Consider the following 21530-nt stretch of genomic DNA (forward strand, 5'->3'; position numbering starts at 1 on the left):
ATTGTCGTTACGTTGGTTTTATTTATATTGTCGTCTATCCTTCACTATTCAGTTTAGGGCTTTATGTGTGCGTTATAAGCCGGGAATTTTTAAGATGTTTTTGGTTTGAACTAACTTGTAACTTGGTTGGATTATTTTATACATTTTTCCATGGTTATTTTTCTTGTTTTGTTTCGTCTATCTTAAGTGATGATAATGTGAGGGAGAATTCATGTCTACGATTTCTTATTTTCCCCTTCCATAAAAACTTGTCGAGGTTAACGGTAATAGTTAGTGTAGGGAGCTATTGGCTCGATCTCGTGGCATGCAGGGCTTGCCACCACCCTCCTACGCATTGTAACCCGGCCACCTGAATTAATGGCTTCAAAAGTCGCTCGATGACTTAGGCCTAGGGTGGTGCCTTGGGTATTAGCCTAGCTGATTATTATTATTATTGATTTTTACCGGCTTTGTTGAGTGGTCGTGGTGAGCCCACGCAGTATTTATTAGTGCTTTCACTTATAGTTATTGTTTCGGCTTTAACTTTTGTTTTCCGTATAAATTTGATTGTTTAAGACCTACAATACAATGGGTTGGTTTTTTTAATTAGTTTCTCGTACGTTTAAATTTTACGTTTCGTGAGCGTTCTTAATAATAATTTAATTATAATAACAACCATTCTACCGTTAAGGATAGGATCAGGATAACGTTTTTCGGAGGTGAGGTGGCGGAGTGGCGGAGTGGTTAGCACTTTCGCCTCGCAGAAAGAAGAACCAGGTTCAATTTGATCTTGTGGCACTGGGTGAAACTCGGAACAACTCCTTCTGTTGTGTTGAGTTTGCAAGTTATCTCCCAACTGGTTTCAGGGGCTTTCCCCCAGCTCTTCAGTTTCCCCTTCCATTAAAACTTGTCGAGGTTAACGGTAAAAGTTAGTGTAGGGAGCTGTTGGCTCGCGTGGCATGCAGGGCTTGCCACCACCTTCCTACGCATTGTAACCCGGCCACCTGAATTCAGGGCTTTAAAAGTCGCTTGATGACTTAGGTCTATGGTATTAGCCTATCTGATAATTATAATTATGGCGGTATATACTTGAGTGCCGTGTCTAGTACTGTACTCTTCCGAAAAGAGGTAAATTTTGGCTTGCCAACTTGTTCTATGTGGCCATTTCTTTCGCAAAAGTTTAATTTTGACCCACTGATTTAACTGCACTAGGCAGAGAAAAATCGAGTAGTTTATTTTTTTAATTTTATGTAATGTGTAAACGATAATTTACATTTATGGATCAGCTTTGAGGTTGTGGCTTTCGATATCATACAAGACTGGAATTTTTATAGCAATATGGCAGCTACAAAAGTAAGTAACATAATAGTCTTTTAAATTAAAATATAACTTTTAACATTGGAAGTGGCAAAACCTAATTTCAAATCTACCATGTTGTTAATTATTTAGGCGGCGATAAAATTTGGTAGAAGTCATACTTATTTGTTAAATAATCAATTAATTAGGAATTTCAATAATATTTAAGCTAATCTTTACAATAGTTTCATAACCGATCTTTTAATTAAACTTCCATAAAATACGCTACTGCCACTCAGACATTTACAATAGTTCTTTTTATAAACTAACGTGGCCTTCTTGTTGAAATGTAGCTCTAACGTCACAGTCTCTTACTTTTACAAGCGTACTAGCGCGAGCTACAGTCGCGAGAAATATAGGTTTTTTTAGCGCGCGTGCAAATCGCTCGTGCGCAAAATAAACTAATTAAGCTGTGTCTTGTGACGTAAGAGCAACATTTTAACAAGTTGGGCAAGACCACTTTTTATTTTATAAAATCAACTATTTAATATTAACGTCTCGAAATAAACTAGGTATTTTATTAGACTACTTCTTTTTATTGAAATAATAGAGAAAATATATTTTAAACAGGAACTGGACTTTTACATGTCCCATTATTTAATGGGCCATACGGACGTTAATTGCAGTATCATGTCAACCACTTCACCTTTTATTCAACAGTCAACGGCGATACTCTCAGGACAACCCAAGAGTTATCGGTCGAACCTTTGGGCTATATTCACTTTGCTCCCTTATCAAGTAATATTCCAGGGTTTCTTTCATTTTCATTTCAGGGCGCTCTTTTTCATTATTTTTGAATTGCAATTCCTTTAAGTTAAACGCCTTTAATTAAAAAATAAATAAATGAGAAATTAGGAAAATTTTAGTAATGTTATGAAATTTAACGGTCCTCTGACCATTGTTTTTTGGTATTAATCAAATCATTTTTATAAGTTGTTTAAAACAATATAATATACAATTGGTTGTTGGGCTAAAACAACTAAATTTTTCTCAAACATCAATCATCCATTCTACCATAAAGGTTTCTTTTACTTTAATATCTATGGAAAAATTATAAATAGTTTAAATTTTCAATAAGGAGAAACAACAGAAGGATTAAAGTTTATTAAATATTTCTATAATCTAATTTGAACAAAACATACAAATATAAAATGTTTATCTTACGTCACAAGATAGAGCTTTATTAGTATAATCATATGTAACATAACTACTCATAAGTATGCCACTGTACCTTTATTTCATTCAAAAATCTTCACTAACGGTTTGTTTCACCACGAACCAGTAAAAGGTGGACTACATTAGATTTTAACCTTTTTATTCATCCTAGTAATTTTGGGAGTCACACTATTGGCTTGTAACATATTTATTTAAGCCAATGGAAAACCTCGAAATTGAGAAGTAATTTTTTGCGTCGGAAATTTAGTCAGCCCAAGGTAGCTTTATTGAAATTTATCAACTCGCTCGGTTTGTGCGGATGAAGTTAAATTATGAGTAATTTAGAAAAATAAAAGGTTGGGGAAAATGACCAATAAGTGATTGCTTTCCGAAAATGGAACAAGTCGTCGAAGTGGGATATTTCACCAGCATTATTAAAACCCATATCAAGCCTAGAAGAGTTAGGCCTAGACTCAAAAGAATCTGCAAATACTCCAACCTTGTAGATGCGCCAGAAAAGCTCAACCCTAATTTCCACTATTTTTTTCCAATAAACTTGCTTCTTTTATTTGACAATGCAAATTTATTTTAGAACGTGAGTCTCCGAGAATTTCATTAATTTGCAAATTAATTACATTAACGGAACTTGACACTATATTGTAGTTAATTTTAGTTCCTAAGCCTCGGTTGTTCAAACCGGTTTGCTTACTAAAATAATGGCCGTCGGTTTATCGGACGTAGAGCTAATTATACGACGGCATTATCGGCATTTGAGATTCGATGACGTCAAATATGACATCAAATATGACGTCAAATATTACGTAGGGTACGGATGACGCAATATCTGTGAAACAAACCGTTAGTGAAGAAATAGAGCTAGTGGCATACTTATGAGTAATTATGTTACATATGGTATAATCGTTCTATAAAACAATTGAACGCGCGCTTGAAAATCCAAAATTCCTCGCGAATATATCACGCACAGTTTTGAGAAATAAATAAAAAGAAAGTGACTTAAAAGAATCTTTTAAACGAGAAGGACAAGTTACATTATAGAAAATCATATTTTTATACAACCACCGTGTCTGTCTGTCTGTCTGTTGGTGGGTGGGTCTGTCTGTCTGTCTGTGGGTCTGTCAGTTTCTTAGAATCAGGGAAAAAGTTTTTCCAAAAGCGCCCTCTTTTTGTCATTGGGTGTATTATGATGTTTTAATCGACCGGGATTCGAACCCGAGCCCTCTTGCACGACAAGTGTGCGTTCTACCGCAGAACCACGGATACAGTTACGCTTCACTGAAAATTAAAAACTCTTCCGAGGAGAGGTATATTTTGGCTTGCCAACTTGTTACATTGTAAGGCATTAAAAGTCATTCGATGACTTGGGCCTATCCTGGTGCCTTGGGTATTAGCCTAGCTGATTATTTAGATATTATTAAATAGCTTTCGATCTCAAGGTCCTTTTTCAACTAACCCGAAAATGTTTTTAATTTAATCAATTCAGTTAAGAATTCGAGGCAATTAGAAATTTCCTCAATTTCATAAATTAATGTTTAAATTTTACAAATTTGTTTCTACTATAGGCCAAATTGTAATTCTGATACGTTTCCGCTTGTGTCGTCGCGTGTGTTCAGTAATAACCTCTGAACACCATTTTTTAAAACGCCAACAATTTACATCACGAAACGCAAGATTGCTTTCTTCGTCCAACTCAAAAGCCAATTTGATGTCTTTATCTTCAACATGGGCTTGGTCCATAAAAGCATTAATTTATTCCCATTTATTGTATATAATAAAAACGTCGTCAACTAATCTACTTTATAATTTTACGCTTTTTTTTAGTTTCTGGCATTCTTATAATTTTTTTCAATTTATTCCAATACCAAATTTGGCATAACACTGGAAAGACGATTAACCATTGCTTATCCGTTTTTCTTGCTTTTAATAATTGTCATTCAAATTAAAATATGTATTATGAATAATAAAAACGTCATTACATTTGCATATATATATTTAAATATTTCTTAATAATATTTACATGATCGTCCGACCGGTTTCGTCGGGCTAAGCATTTCATATATACATATATACAAATGCAACGACGTTTATATTTTTCATAATACATACTAACAACGCATATAGTAACTATACCATATCATTTAAGCCTCAAATTAAAATGTCATAATTCGTTGAATTCTTAAATAAACTTCTGTATATTAATTAATTCTGTCCATTTCTAAAAACAACGTTATACTTTCACATACAATTGTATTCTGATGAATAAGTTAATGACATCTAATTCTTAAACAAAATCATGCTCCTTAATTATAGCTACACTTTATTACTTCTTTATCAATTCCGTAATGCTAATGGGTTACATATACAAAAGGGTGTTCAGTGTATTTTTATATTACAAATCGGCTTTTAGTAAAAACAATAGTCTAATTTAAAATTGATGAAATTTTTAGTTGCCCCGATAACGATACCACTAAGACAGAAAATCATCTGATAAATTCTAAAAATGACGCCAGTTGAATTGATAACATGTTAAATGCTCAAGCAGTTAGAAAAAAAATAAAACTGTGATATCATTGCCATGTGTAAAATCGGTCCGAAAAAACTGACAATTAAAACAACTGGTATTTTATCTTAAAATACAAAAATAAATATTTTAAAAAGTGTTCTAATCAAAAATAAACTAAAATAAAATAAAGGTTTTTGTGGCAAAAAAGAATTAGGGCAAAACAAAAGCACGTTAAAGCAAAATATAAAAGATGGATAAATGCTAAACAAAACATGTTTGGGATCAGAGGGGCAGAACTTAACATTGGGGAATCAAAAATAATGTATGAGGATAAAGATTGGTTTTAATGGTTTTTCAAATAAGGGGATTTTTGAAAAATTAGGGAACCCAAAACCTTGACTATGCTGTAAAAATGTGTACTGCGCAATGTGCTTGGGAAGTATGAAGTGGACTTAATTAAAATAAACAATTAAAAATTAATAAAGGTTGGTTAAAAATTTGGTCGAGCTTGAACGTTTCTGAATGTCCATGACAGTTTTTAATAAAATTAAAATTTAGTGTTATTTCATCTCTTTTTTAAAATTTAAATAAATTAAAGTGAAATTGAATAAAAATTAAGTTTAAAACCAAATTAATTCAACTTTCAGTTTGATCAGTCTAGACGTTTCCTAACAAGAATCATCTACGTCTTCGTACGAATGAGAAAGGTCACCAAAACTTAAGGGCAATACAGTCTGCTACCCTTCTCGGGTATATGAAAAAACTTAAATGCAGATGGTGACCGCCTATGTGAAAGCGTTGCCTACGTTATAATAAAGGCCTGTGCGCGCTCTCCAACAAAGGGGGTATTTTTTAAAGACGCGACATCTTGTTTATTTTCTACTTCCTCGCGAGAGATGGCGCGGAAAGTTGGACATGGTTAGGGATTTCCATAAAGTTTATTTTGAATTTCGTATGGGAACTGGGGACATTGATAAAATTGCGTATGTTAATAAATAATAAATTTTGAACTTTCGAAGGGTTTTTAAGGGACACTTTTAAATGTTAGGAAAATAAATTATGTTAATACAATAGTAGTAGCGGTTACACTTTACCTACCTTCCTTGATAAAGGTATTTAGTTTAAAGGTTTCTTAATTGCAACGTATCACTCGCATCTCTGGCGTGATTATATAGTAGGGGCCTTGAAAACTTTTCTAACAGTAATTAGGGTAGGTTTACATTTTCGCAATTACAAATTAGTGGTTTTGGCAAAATGAGGTAATATTACTTGTACTGCTGTGGCTAGCATGCGGTTTTCAGGTAAATTTTGTAGAGATAACTTTGTAAATTCTGTTACAGCAACTAATAATAAAACTAATAATTTACAAGGGTATTTCAAACCACCGTTATCTTGTGATCTTATTTATTTGAATATTGATGCATTTGATACTGGTTGAATTAGTTCATCAATGCAATCGTAGCACGTGGTATGTTCCTCTGCAACTTTGAAGATCACTCCGCGAATCATCGCAACCATACGATTTGGAATTGTTGCGGGACAATGTTCTGAAAGAGTACAAAACGTTATAATTAAAAGTCATCGTTAATGAGAAAACAATGTGGCTTACCATTTCCTTTCAATTTCTCCATTGAATCTGAAATTCCCAATAAGTATGGTGATAGTGTTTTCTTTAAGTCCTGGGAATCGAGCCAAATTGAAATTTGTTTGTTTTCTTTGGAAAAGAGGCTTTTTCCACATCCTCAGTCTGATTTAACAACTTCAACAAGTTTCCCTCTGCTACGCTCTGATTATTCCAATTTTAAGAGCGTGTTCCAAACCTAACCTGCATGACCTTACGTCCTTAACATCATTGAATTCTCCAGAATTTCTAAGCTGACGGAAGCCCTCTTCCACCGAGTCACTAGACAATTTTCGGGTCAAAACATATTTGTACCCATACGTTAATAAATAGGTCAGTGCTCCATAGGTTTCGTCCGTGAGATTTTCACCTTTTAACGTTGCATTGGCCCGAGACATCTCAATCATGGGTAGGATTTCTTCAGTTAGCCAGTTCAATCTGTAATCTTCGATATTTCCAAAGGGAATGTTATTGTTATTGCGACTGTAATGGCCAAGAGTTCTGTTGCAAATATCAAGAATTTCGAACTTTTTTCTGATGGCCTCCTTAAAGAAGATGGTTGCTTTTAGATCATCTCGTTCTTCGGATTTCACCATGTTAAAGTTAAGTACAGTTAAGAGTGCAGCAGTTACCGGCTGAGAAAAAACCTGAAATGCTCGAAGCACGTTCATTTTATCAAAACTGGATGGAAAGAGTACTTTACGACTGAGACAACTGGCAGCCTTCACGATGTTACCTATACTCGTATTAAGAAATCTGACGATATTATATGGCAAATATCGTGTAAGGAATTGTGACCGAATATTATTTATGAGGTGGCTTTGATCAAATGCAACAAACAATATTCGCTCGGGATCAAGTGCCTGTTGGACTTGGTGCTTTAAAACTCTTTTTCTGAAAAAATTGAATAAGGCCCTATATGATTTTAAGTAATCAGAAACCAATCGTAAAACAAGAAACCCGCTTTCTTCAACTGCTTTTACAACTTCAATTATAAGTTTGTGGAACTTATCTCCAGTTAAGTATGCAGTAAAAAAATATGCAACGGGGAGTTTAAATTTCGTTGATAGTCCTTGGTAGGTAATACAGAGCAAATGCGAAGCCATTTTTCGGTCCTCATTTTCTTCTCTCGGGATACTTTCGCTCGTTTTACAAAAGAACTTATCAAAATTTCGGTCATTAACTAATTTTGCTCTTATTGACATTTCATCGAATATTTAAGACCCCATAAGCTCTTTCTCATTTTGTACTTTAGAAAATTACATTCCCAATCTTTGCTTTACAAGTTTTGTTATGCCATCTTCACCGCTTGAATGGCCCATAAATCTTTTGAGTGTGGTACGGTGTGGTGGATGTAGAATCTCAAGATCTCTCATATAAATATATGCTGCAGGGGACTTTTTAAATATGAGACAACAAATTCGTACAGTGAATTCTTCGTAGGGTTTATATTTCTTTTCATATGCTAGAACTTGGACAATTAAAAACTTCGCTTTTATCTCTTCCGTTGTATCTGCAGCTTCCATAATTTTATTTATTGTTTTACTTCGACGTTGTTGGTTTTTGCCTTGAGCTTTTTGACTGTTATATTCAAGTGAGAAAATGTTTTCTGCATTTTCTCAATCTTTTTCTTCTATGTATAGATGACCTTTCTACTAAGTTTACGAGTTGAATCTTTGCAAGCCCTTTTCCTAATACACGGAGACGCCTATGTTGATTAATCTTGAGTTTGAACAATTTCCGATAGTGTTTATTTTTCTTTTCTTTCATTACCACAACAGCTTTTATCAACAGTAGGATGTTCGTGTTCATTATTAGGTTATTTTTCACAAGTAGAAGATAGCTAGTTTTCATTAGGTTCTTCGTGTATGTTTGCTTCATTTCCAAGAGTAAAAGAAAGCTGGTCTTCATTCGGTGGTTCTTCTTCATTTTCAAGAGTAGAAGAGAGTTGCTTTTCATTTGGTTCTTCGTCATACCGGTTTGATTCATTTTTATGAGCAGAAGATAGCTTATCTTCGTTAGGATTAGTGAGATTGAAAAAAACTTCTAGAATAAACCCATAATTGGTCAAAAAACACCCCCTTCCGCGGTCAACAAACACCCTACGTGGTCAAATTAAAACCCTACGTGTTATAAAAAAAAAACCCTACCTGGTCCAAATAAAACCCTTTGTAGCCAAGATAAAACCCGAAGGTTATATGCTAAACCCAAAGGAGAAAAATAAAACCCTAAGGTTGTAACTTCGATGACTAAAAACTCATTAAAGTTCTACAAAGAACCCGGGAGTTCTAGGAAAAACCCTCAAAACACCCTTTTTTCTAAGAGTGTAACATCACAACTATCTTTAGGAACTATGGTATTTTTCTTAGTATGTAGCTTGTCTGTAGACGTAAATAGATGTTTCTTTACGGCTGGCACACTGTCATTGTCGCGAGGAGCTCTCTTGAATCGCCTAAATCTGTCTGTTAAAATACTTGATTCAACTTGAATGCTACTAAGTGGGGCAAGTCTGATTTGCATTGTTGTTTATCAGGAGAATGAAAGCAACTGCTTATTACACTTTATTGGCGGCAAGAGTAATTTTCAATAGGCGTTAAAATATTTCTCGGAGTTGATGGTGTTGCCGGGATTTCATAATATCCATTTTCTTTCTTTTTTGCAGTATGACCAATTTGAACTTTCAACATTATCACAGGCGATATTAGGGTTTGGCATTATCACAGTCAATATTTGAGCTTTTGACGTTATCACAGTCAATATTTCAACTTAGGTATGACATAAGGGTGTAAACGTCTTCTCGTGCAAGATCAACTAAAACCAGCTGCATTGAAGTGTTTACTACACACCTTCGCATCTCCTTGTGTATCGATTAATTGAATGTTGTATGTAACGTTCACTAGACCAATTATTACTTCTATCCATTTTCTTTTTAAAACTTCTTCTATTGGGAATGAGTGGAAACTAATATGTAAACAATCATTTTCACCCTGACTCCAGTGGCGCACTGAAGATTTTTTATGGACGGGGCCCGGATTGATCTAATGAACTAAGTTGAGAAATTTGCTTTTCACGCTCATTACAATTAGGTACTGAACAGACATTTTTGCTATAATCTATGGGACCCGTTACCTATGCAACGGTCCAACTTCGAGCGAACCTAGCGGATTTATTTGGCGAAGTAAAATGCCAGAAAAAAATACAAATATCACCAGCGCACGGGCATTATTATAACGTAGGCAACGGTGAAAGCTCACGAAGAATTTAAACCCGACATACTTTTGTTACACGCTAAGCAAAGGGTTTAGAAACTCTTAAGCTATACATGTATATTCTAAATTCTTCATAGGTTCAATTTTACTAATATTTGGTTTTATGAACTGTTAATGACGTCACCCGATGCAGTTTTGAATTATTCATAACAAACTTTCGTAGATAGGCTTAAAAATTAATTAATTATTTTGTTTTTCTTTAAATATTCAGATAATTTTTCTGGAAATATTCACAATTTTGATTGCGGCAGGAATTTGTTCTGTTGATGATTTAATAGCACAGGATAAAATTCTCATAAGGAATACAGTTTTACTAAAGAAACGCTTTGTGCACCATCTGTTGGACTGGGTTTATTTGCCATTTTTTCAATGTAAGTGTATTAGTGTCGTTTAAAGAAATTTTTACAGACAATGCGTACCTTTGTGGAGAAAATTTAACATCTCTGATTTAAGATCACGTTAAAGATACTAATGCAAGGCCCTGTGACGGATACTAACTTGGATATCATACAAAAAAAACTATCGTTTAACCAAAGCTCACTTACCTTAAATTTACATATGAACCTAATGGTGGTTAGATGTTTAACATTTTTCAGAAATATACAGGGTGTTCCGAAAGGTTATGCAAAATTTTTAAAGAGTTGTAGGGGGTGAGTTGAGACGTATGAAGGTTGTTTCCCGTTTTCCTACGATAAGTTAAAATAATGCCAGATAGCTTCTAAGTGTGGACTACTAGCCCCTGGAAGTAGTCTGCAACAAGCCCAAAAACAACAAACAACAACCTGGCCCATTATTAAAGTTGTATGTCACCTAACTATTCTTTCATCTAAATACATCATGAAAACCCTCCAGATGTTTTAACGGTGGCTGCTCATTGCTGGGGTGGCGGAGTGGTTAGCACTTTCGCCTCGCAGCAAGAGGAGCTGGGTTCGATCCCAGCTAGTGGCACTGGGTGAAAACTCGGAACAACTCCTTCTGCGTAGAGTTTGCAAGTTCTCTCCCCACTGGTTTAAGGGGTTTTCCCCCGAGATCTTCGGTTTCCCCTTCCATAAAAACTTGTTGAGGTTAACGGTAATAGTTAGTGTAGGGAGCTGTTGGCTCGAACGCGTGTCATGTAGGGCTTGTCTTCACCCTCCTACGCATTGTAACCCGGCCACCTGAATTAATGGCTTCAAAAGTCGCTTGATGACTTAGGCCTAAGGTGGTGCCTTGGGTATTAGCCTAGCTGATTATTATTATTTGATTATTTTTTTAACAAGAAACATAAATTTGCTTGAAGAAATACTAAATTATTCTATTCATATTTATAATGAAAGAGTTTTTAAAGAATTAAATTATTAACCATTAAAAAAACTGTTTTCCAAACTTACAGCCAGTCCAACTACGCCAATAAGAATTGCAGGTCGACTGATTTTCTCTGGATGGTGTATCTCGGTTCTGGTCATAAGTAGCGTTCTGGTGTCAACTCTAGTAAAAGAAACCACTATGCAAGGATTGCCAATCAGAATTGACACTCTTAAGGACATTCTTAAATATCCAGATCTGAAGCCAGTTATCGAAACATTAATGCTAAATGATTTCACGGTATTTTGGTTATATTTGTTTTCAGAATTATACATATCTTGCTGCAGCGTACATTTTTCTTATATTATGTCTAGAGCTCGGCGAAACAGATAAATTAACCGCTAAAATTTCGATTAACCATAAAAATTATGATTAACTGTTTATTCGTGGATATTATCCAGACTAAAAAGCAATTTAACATGTAAAAATAATAGATTTTTCCAGATAATTTGTGGATAAATGTGTGTTTTGGATGAAATAAATAAAGTGATTAATTCTTATCCAAACGCCGAGCTCTAATTATGTCAACAGTTAATATAGAAAACATAAGAAAATTGCTAAATAACTAAATTCATATTAAAATATACACGGTCGTTATTCATAATAACATCATCACACTTCTGTTGTCAATTATTGTTTCCAAAATATATATTTTCCCGTAAAATACCATTAAAAATAACTCGTTTTTATCTAAAAATAATTTATCTTTGATATAAACTACTACAGGGAAACTCACGGGAAGACAGTCGACTAGTTGGTGCGCAAAGCCTTCGACATCAAACAGTCATGGATTGGACAGATATGATGGATTGGTTCGACAAAGCTCGAAACGGAGACGCGGTGATTCTTGGAATTGACGATATCTTGCTGATGGCTCTTCAGCTATTTACCAGCTCAGAAGAGCCCGAGTATTATATTGGAAAAGAACTCGTTCATTTGCAATACTGTGTTTGTCTATTTGCAAATCACGTATCTGAGGAATTCAGGGAATTGATTAACTATAGGTAAGGGAAGATTAGCTATTACGAAAGCAATCGACTTCTTTCGCTGGTTGGTTGCCAAGAGAATAGAATTGAAGAACCCTTACATAAGATCAAATCATTTTTAGCATCTCAGTGTATTAAGCACTGTATGAACGTTTGTTTAATAAGATACAATAAAATTATAACTACTTAATCTGTTAATATTTATATAATATACTAAATAAACTATTATAATTCAGAAAAATGGAATTAGTGATTTTTTTACATTTATCATTTTAATATGTATCATTTTTTGCCTTTATTTTTACACGAATAACCGCGATTTCATTAAATTTGTTTTAAATAATAATCGTATTTTGTGAAACTTTCAATAGAGAGCAGGATTTATCGAATAGTACCCACTTATATTGTCACTAAAATAAACTAGACATCTTGTAAAACGATTAAAAAATATTTATAATAAATAGATTTGATTATGTTAAGTCACCTCACGGCACAGTTATTAATATAGCTTTATTTTAGTCCCTCAAATGTACTTCTATAAAATTAAATACAATTATTTATTCTTACAGTATTATACATTTTTCGCAAACTGGCATTATGGAATTCAGCAGAGCAGCGTTATTTCATCAGAGCAAGAAATTAATTGTTGAGGATACACTAAATATTGAAGTGTTATCTATGAATAAAATTTATTACGTGTTTGTTTTTTATGTAATAGGAATAACTGGGTCATTTCTTATAGTTTTGTCAGAAATTTTATTTGGTAAGATATATTTTTAAACTGTAATGATATATTTATAAATAAAAATAGTGAGAAACGTTTTGGCCTCGATGAGTTTATTATATTTAAAGTATTAGATATTCTTATAAACGCTAAAACTGTTAACTACTGTAAAATATTATAAAACAAATTTACATTCTTAATAATTACTTATGGTATAATGTATTTTAAACAATGTATTAAAATGGTAAGGAAAATCGTTGTTATAAAATACGGCGTTACAGAATTGTTAGATTATAAATGAGATTATAAGTAAAAATAATTAAGAAATGTTAAAGGTTATCAATACAACACACTTGTGTTTGAGCTTCATTTTTCCATTGAACCAATGTTTATTTTAAAACAGTTGGATTGGTTGCACAGGCTATTTCGATCTAATTTAATAAAATTATTTATGAAAGCTCTTGGTTCAACTAGGCTCTTTTTTCGTCAAAGAACTTAGTTTTTACATAAAAAGTAAGCTCTTATTAATTTTCAGTCTGTTTCTTGTTTAATTATTTAAATAGTCAAACGTAAAATCAAAATGAATTAACTTTTAACCAAATACAATTTAATTAAAGTATTCCATTTTCATTCAAAGTGTTTCTAGCTACAGTCCTGTTTGATTGATCCAATCATCGTGGTTTCCAATACTTTTAAGTACTTCATCCCACTGGACAAAAAATTAATAAATTATTTATCTTCTAAAGTGAAGTTATTTATAAATATCCTTCCATTTTTCAAAGTTAAAACTGGCATAACCTTAAATCTTCAAATATTAACATTCCTCTGTGGTTCCGGTTCTCGCTATCAGTCAAGGTTTCACGTACTGTGTTAGTCAAACGGAGAAATTGGACACACTCTTGAGAGTTTCCTTTAAATCCGTCTCCAACTGCGAAACCTTAAAATATGCTCAAGACGTGAACAACCAATGCAAACCGTATAAGGAGTGGTTTCAGATTAGCTTCGAGATTTCACGTAATAGTGATCAATTTGACATATTTTCCGAATATGATCCCAGATAATTTGTTTGTTGTATTTTAAAATAATCGTTTTTTGTTTTGTATTTTTTCATTCTTCAAAAATAACGAAAATTGTAGTTATTCACCGTTTGTTACTTAGTTCATTATGTGGTTAAACTGTACCCTAAAAACCCACACTTAAACGAAAAAAAATAACTTTATTTAAAACTAGTGGCACTTGAAATCTAATCAAAGCGATGATCAATTAAGAATTATTTTTATGATGACAGGTCAATCTCACCTGTAAGATTCTCAATCATGTTCAACATTGTTAGGTCTCTTTTAGATAAAAAGAGCTGCGCGTGCTCAGTTTATATTTATATTCGGAATTAATTTTGGAAAATATTTTTCCGGTTTGTCAGAATGGGAAAGTGGCTAAGCATAACAATGAAATACATTCAATTCAATTTTCAAAAGAATTGCAACGGGACAAAAATTAGCGAATTTGAAATTACAAATTAAATAATTTTAGAAATTTTTCCAATAATGATAACCCATTTTTATTGAAATGTACACTTCTCTTTATAATTTAAATTTCCCTTTCGACAAAATACGTCACCTTCATTTTTGAAGTCGTTTAATTTTCATCACGTTTACAAAGGTTGCTCATATAATTTTCGTTGATTTATGTAACCACCACTAGAAGTTTATTTGCAATTGTTACCTGCTACGTTATAATTTGTTTATTAACAGACCAAAGTAACTGTTAAGTTTACATTCGAAGTACTAATTCGTTTTCTCCATCATTAACCATAAAAACTTGTGTTACGCTTTTACCAAATACAATTAACTTGGGTCCTTTAAACTAACAAGTTCCGTCATTAAGTGTATAAACGAGCTCGACTACACGCAAGACAGTGATTTTGAATCTAGGGTTCAAGCTCTGTATTTATTTTACCAAACCGAATACCCATACTGCAGTTAGAAATATATTTAGTATTTAAAGATATCAGGTTTTTTGCTACTGGACTACCATCAATGTTGTTTGCAGAAACTCAAGGAATAAGCATTTTGACAATTAAACATCTCTTTTTTCCCACATACGTAGCGAAAACGGGATATTGAATGAAATATTTTCCGTTGGTCGGTTACCAGATTTGCCTGGCTAGCCGTAGAAGACCACCTCAATCCAAGCGGCGACCATAAAATCTCGCATAGGCTTCAGACAATGTTTTCTTCTCTACGCAAAAGCTCTCCGTTTTGGCACTCATCTGTTACTTAACAAAGTCAGTGAATGTAAAAGCAGGTTTATTTAATGATTAAGAGTTTCATCAGAGCTTTAAACCAAATAAAATTTTCGTTTTTGAATAACTATTAATTACAGAATTATATGAATTGAAATGAAATGAAATGTTTAGAAAGGACTTACTTTCAAGGATATACAGAACAGAAGTATAATATTTTAATATTTATATACACAACAATAATAAAATATTTAAATATTTAGGGACACGGCAAAAGTTTAATATTTGAACGTTTATGTACACAAACATGTATAATTGTTAAATATTTATATGCACAACAATAGTACGATATACGGGGTGTTAACTAAAAAACGATACAGAGCCAATTACTCAAATTGTGTTTTATGTAAGAATTTGAAATTTGCAGGTTACACAGATGGTGCGGGGGGGGGGGCATATGTCAATGAAAATTTCAATGACCTTGAACCAGGTCTTCAAGGTCCTTATAATTTTATCTTAAGAACCATTAGGATTATAAGAATGGTTCCCGTTAGAAATGTGTTCTACAATTAATTTTAAGTCTTAATAGCTTTGACCCGATCTAATTTGACCAATGGGAAGCCGAGAAATGTTAGACCAAAAACCATAAGGTCGTGTGTGGTATTCTAATCAAGACACGACATTTAAGGGCTTATAAATCGAAAACTACCAGATCTAATGGACCAAATTGTCGTAAAACTCTAAACTGAGTGGGGTATTTTGTAATTGCAACTTATGATGACCTTGTAACATTAGTTAAAGGTCAGTCAAAATTTATCAGAGAACCATTTTCCCGTTCTATAAAAACCTGTTGGGGTTAACAGTAATAGTTAGTGTAGAGAGCTGTTGGCTCGCGTGGCATGCAGGGCTTGCCACCACCCTCCTACGCATTGTAACCCGGCCACCTGGATTAAAGGCTTTAAAAGTCGCTTGATGACTTAGGCCTAAGGTGGTATTTTGGGTATTAGCCTAGCTGATTATTATTGTTTCGGCCGTTAGAGGCTGAGAGGGGAGGGCGAAATGTTTTTACTTTTTATCAAGTCGCATCGTCGCCATTGGTCTTTTTTCGGGTTATAGTGTCTTAATGAGGTCATCAGGCAATTGTCTGCCACCTGCGGCAACATTCCCAGTAAACGACGTTGCAGTTACGTTGCCAGTGTGATTAATAATGAACCATCGTGCCTCGAATAGGAGAGTTTTGCTAAAAGTCATCAATAATTTAGTTGATTACCATTTGTCGTAATTTGTAAAAGTAAGTAAGTAACTGTAAATTATAATTCGCAAAGCTTTCATTTTACTGTAAGGAAGTAGACCCTTTTTTAAGATTGAATTTTCGATTGTTTTTATTGTTTTATGGCTATTTGCTAAATTTGTGATGGTCATTGCGACGAGTAATAACATGAGAAACATGATACCACTATGGGAAAATATTTAAGAAGATCCTTTCTTCACGGTGATGCCAAAAAAATTCGGAAATAGCACTTTTCTATAATAAAGGTGTCCGAACGTACAAGTAGTTACCTGACATTTGCAACCCATTGGGGGCGTTACCAGTTTAAACGTATGCCATTTGGGATTTCTTCAGCACCAGAGGTTTTTCAAGAGTTGGTTAGTGGGTTACTTCAAGGCTTACCAGGAGCAGAGTCCACCATGGATGATATCTTGTTGTATCACGAAACTTTAGAGGGCCTTGAAACGTTAACAGCGAAGGTTATGAAAATTATAGAAGAAGCAGGCCTAACTTTAAATAAAAGTAAATGCGTTTTTTCCGTACCAACTGTAAAATTCTTGGGACATATTGTAACGCGAGAAGGCTTACAAGTAGACCCGGAGAAAGTTTCGTCAATAGAGAAATTCAAGGAACCGTCTAATAAAGAGGAACTCAGACGTTGGATAGGCATAACTACTTACTCAATTTTCAAAGAAGGTTGAACCGTTAAGGGAACTGCTTAAGTTCCGCTGGATATATTGGACACATCGCCTGCTGAAAAAATTTCTGGCAGTTTTGGCTCAATCATATTGCCTTTCATATGTTGTTGGCAGCTCCATGAAGAAAATAGCTAAAAAACATGGCAATTGTCACAAACAAATCTGCAAATTTATTCACGAGTCAAACGTAATGGAAACCGAATATCAAATTTTTACACACTTAAAAGCCTATTCTCATTCTAAAGGGGATTTTGAGGGTTTTAAATCTCCGTCACATGCAGTTTTGCAATTTATGTTAAGGTGCGAAAAAGCTTTCATTGTAGAATTTAATAATTAAATGCACAAATCAAACATCTTACAAAACATTGCATCAAAGTGTGATTTTCAAGACAATAATATATCTGTTATGAATACAGAGTAATTCTTATTTATGCATATTGTAAAATGAGGCTGTTTTACGCTGTCAAGTTTCTTAATGAAGCCATAATAACTGAGAAAGAAGAAAAATCCTACAGAGCAAAACAAAAAAAGAAGGAAAATGGAGGAGTTCTCATCAAACAGGTGAACCAACCTAAGAAACTATTAAAATTACAACATTTACCTTGCTAGTTCAGTGTAACCTTTCTTTCGTTCAATTTGAATTGTAATACTGCTTCAGTAAGAATTTTTTTTTATTCAAGGAAGAAAGGGCTGATTTGAGTCTGAGAAGACCGCAATCCCGGCGAAGACACCATCTGATTAATTAGGGCGAGATATGTGTAACGGCCACGCCAACGGGGGGATACGTGGGGACAGGGGTGGGGACACCCGTGGCGGAAGTATTCCAACCACCCGTTGGGGGATTGGTGGTCGTCCTCACACGGCCATCCACAAACTCTGCCTCCCGGACGCCTGGGATAACAGGAGTGAGCCACTACTCCCGGCCAGTGGGAAATATTAATCGCAAAATTCACCTTTAGGATAGAAATTCAAATGTGTAAAAATGTGGTCTTTAAGGAAATTGCAGTTCTTTATGCGAATAAAAAAATACTGTAATTTAATAAAAAGGTTTCAGTCAAAAGAACATTTTAATATTATTAATACTTAAATAATCTCATTCTAATTTAAAACTGTCTGGTAATGGGTAAATTAAAACTAATTGATTATATCTTATATATTAATATCAATTTCAAAGTTTCAAACAAACTTTTTATTACGAACCGACATCACGAAGCACCTAATTTCACACAAAAATACAAAATCAGGGAAGACATGGGGGTAAAAATATAGTTTAAAGACCAGCCGCTAGGTGCCGTGTTTCCAAGGTTTTAACAGTTCTACAACGTTAAGCTGCCAGTCTAGTAAGCGTATAGCTTTATTTAGTCTATGGTTTATACTTGGACCCGTAAATAGGCAAACGTTTAAGGACAATTTGTTTTTTTTTTCGTGTGAGCTTAGGTTGAAGACTATTCTTAATTTGGTTGTTACACGATCTTGTTTAATAACAGATTGATGCGGTAAATAGTAGGTCTTATTATTTATTTTGTAAGGTTTTCGTCAGCCGACAATTCCTCAATAACAAAAGCTTTTAAATATTCTTTAATATTGCGACTGAATATAGACTCAAATCGTTTCGAAACATGTCTACTAAATGCATTAACTTTTTTCTCGCGATATAAAAATTGTTCGACAACTCCCCAGGGTAATTTTACGGAATATCGTTTTTTTTCAAAAGATTTATTTTCTGCAAACATTTTTTCCACTAAAACGGCTTTGGCTAGACTATCTTCGGATTGTTCATTATCTTTTATTCCTAAACTTTTATTTCCCTGAAAGCCCGTACGTTGTTCAACAAGTTTTCGGGTTCTTCATTCATTGCAACATTATTGATACTTATCACATTTTCTCCTGATCCTACTTTTACGTTTTGGACTTCGGTAGGCCCTTGAACTAGCCAACCCAAAATACTGTCTTTGGCTACCAAAGATTCATCGATCCTTTTATAACGTTCTGTAATTATTTGCGAATAATAGTCGGACCCTAGGAGAATTGTAATTTCTCCGGCGTGTCCATTTTTATTGAAGGGGTTGTCTGCTAGTCTAAGACATTTTCTTCCCAGAAAATCTTTAATTTCTTCACCAGGGACATTAAATATTGCCGTATTAATAGCAAGAGATTCTAACGCATGGTTGTAGCGTCAATTACTCTTTTAAGAGTCATTCGGATTTTTTTACATTTGGAAAATACCGGTGATTTCGAGCCAAAAGTATGCAATTGTACGTTTACGTCACCAACTACCCTAAACCCAAGTCTTCTTGATAATTCTTCTTTAGTTGACTACCACTATCTACCAAAAGTCTAATTTCTTCGCTACCACTCTCACCCTCAACGAAAGCTCTAGCAGTTTTTAAAAAGAACAGTATGTTGACTTACGTGGTTTTGTATGATATTTATCGACGCTGTTACCTCCGATTGTGACGTCGTTGCGACTTCCTTGTTAGCGGTCACTGAGGCGTTTTGTTTATCATCAAACTCTTCACAGACTGCCGGATGATGACGTTTATTGCATTTTTACAGGAGATTTTTACCTTGCAAAACTTGGCTCTATGTTTGCCCGTTACACAAACATAGCAGTGGCCGACCTTTTTAAGGACGTCTTTTCTTGCTCCGATGGTAGAAACCGTTTGACATTTTTCCGGTTCATGACTGTCATTTTTACAGAAGATACACGCTTGCGATATTACGATAGATAGCGCCGCCGTATACGACGAAAATGTCTTCTGATGTCTTCCGTTATTATAATTTCGGAAATTGTAATTACCATTACTTTGATTTGAGAAGTATCCTTTGTTTGGTATACGAAGAGCCGCTCTCGACTTTGCAATTCTTTTCGCGGGTAATTGAGAAATTGACTTACGTCGATATTTCCGTCGTCTTTGCTTTTCCTGCTGTAATCCAGCTTAATATCGTCTGGCAACTTTTCCAAAAGAATTGGACATAAACCTATTCCGTAATCTTCATTGGCGTCATACCCCAATGACAGCAAACATTTTATCTCGATCTCACAGCGATCGAAAAACTTTCGAAATGGTTCGATATCGGTTGGATCGCGGAGTGGTGGAAGATTGACCAATGTTTTCATATGTTGAGAGACTTGGGATACCTTCGAGTCAAATCGGTTTTGCAGTAGGTCTACGGCACCGTAATAATTTTCTTTTTTGAGATCCAAACCAAAAATGGCATCCGCAGCTTTGTCTTCTAACTGCGCCTTCAGATAACAGAACTTATTTATAGCATTCATGGACGTGTTGTGAATAGCAACTTCGAACTGAGCCCAGAAATGTTTCCACTTTGAAATATCAGCCGCGTCAAATTTGGATAATTCCAGCCGTGGTAAGTTTACCGTTGGAGCGGCTTGCTCTATAGGAATAGGTAAACTTTGATTCATTCCGCTGACCGACTTCACCGGGCGTCCATCCTCTATTGCCTTGAACGCGTGATAAATTTTCGTGTTACATAGAATAATCTTGTCCACATAAGTGTATACGTCTTCGAGCTCTTTCGCTAATTCGTCGATGTCAATCTGAGGTTCAATAGCCAAATCTGATTTCGTTAAGGCGTCTTCTTTCAACTTCAACTGTTTCCGGCTTGCCTCGAGATCCTCAATTCTTCATCGACCTTATTTACCAATTTCAGTACTAATCCTCTAATTGCCAAACGCTTCTTCTTTAAAACGTCCAAATCATCCGACATAGTTGTCCGTAACCCCCTAGGTGGCCTTTTGAAATTACTTAAACACGAACCTAACTTCAAATAAATATTTACGCGCCGGATATGTAAACGTAAATTCATGCCGGTAAATACACGTAAATTCATGCCGTTACTAAACGCGCAAATGAATCTTCTTAATCAATAAAGGTTCTATCTTCGAGTTCAGTTTTCAGCACCTTGTAAATTTTCATGAAATGTATTTATAGAATTCAAACGCAACGTATAAAATCAACAAACTTTAATATTTACAAACATTCTACAAAATGTTTTAAGACAAATCTTAGTTAAGCGAACGACAACTGAATTGTTACTGAATCAAAATTTCATATTCTTCCCTCGGGTTTTGATATATGTTTTTTATATAAAACATTTTTCCCTTTTTTATCTCAACTTGGCCATTTTCTCTATATTTTCAAACAGTTTTAAATTTATTTTATGTTTTATATTTTTTTAAAAAGAGAGCGAGTTCCCCGATTTTTGTACATATTTAAATCTCTTTTTTACTATCGTTTATTTTAACTTATTTTTCCCAACACAATATTGTCCAAATCGTGACAAAGAAACCGGAACAGTGTTCTTCTACATCGACCGTCCACATTTGCCACTTGTTTTCGA

General features: G+C 34.3%; 2 protein-coding genes across 2 annotated transcripts; one reads left to right on the top strand and one right to left on the bottom strand.

Moving 5' to 3' along the window:
* Window positions 1–1263: 1263 nt before the first annotated feature.
* Window positions 1264–10398, top strand: LOC149963268 (uncharacterized). Its single transcript, XM_090165767.1, has 4 exons — window positions 1264–1332; window positions 1906–2073; window positions 10113–10272; window positions 10355–10398. Exons 1-4 carry the CDS (start codon window positions 1318–1320, stop codon window positions 10396–10398), a joined length of 387 nt encoding a protein of 128 aa, XP_090021893.1. The 5' UTR covers window positions 1264–1317.
* Window positions 10399–13601: 3203 nt separating this feature from the next.
* LOC149963269 (uncharacterized) lies at window positions 13602–20897 on the bottom strand. The gene is made up of 3 exons (XM_090165780.1): window positions 20832–20897; window positions 20062–20781; window positions 13602–13664 (listed from the first exon to the last, which is right to left on the bottom strand). Exons 1-3 carry the CDS (start codon window positions 20895–20897, stop codon window positions 13602–13604), a joined length of 849 nt encoding a protein of 282 aa, XP_090021906.1.
* Window positions 20898–21530: the final 633 nt, after the last annotated feature.

This window comes from Leiobunum rupestre, chromosome 1, assembly GCF_980474605.1.
Source record: "Leiobunum rupestre chromosome 1, qqLeiRupe1.1.hap1, whole genome shotgun sequence".
Lineage (NCBI taxonomy): Eukaryota > Metazoa > Arthropoda > Arachnida > Opiliones > Sclerosomatidae > Leiobunum > Leiobunum rupestre.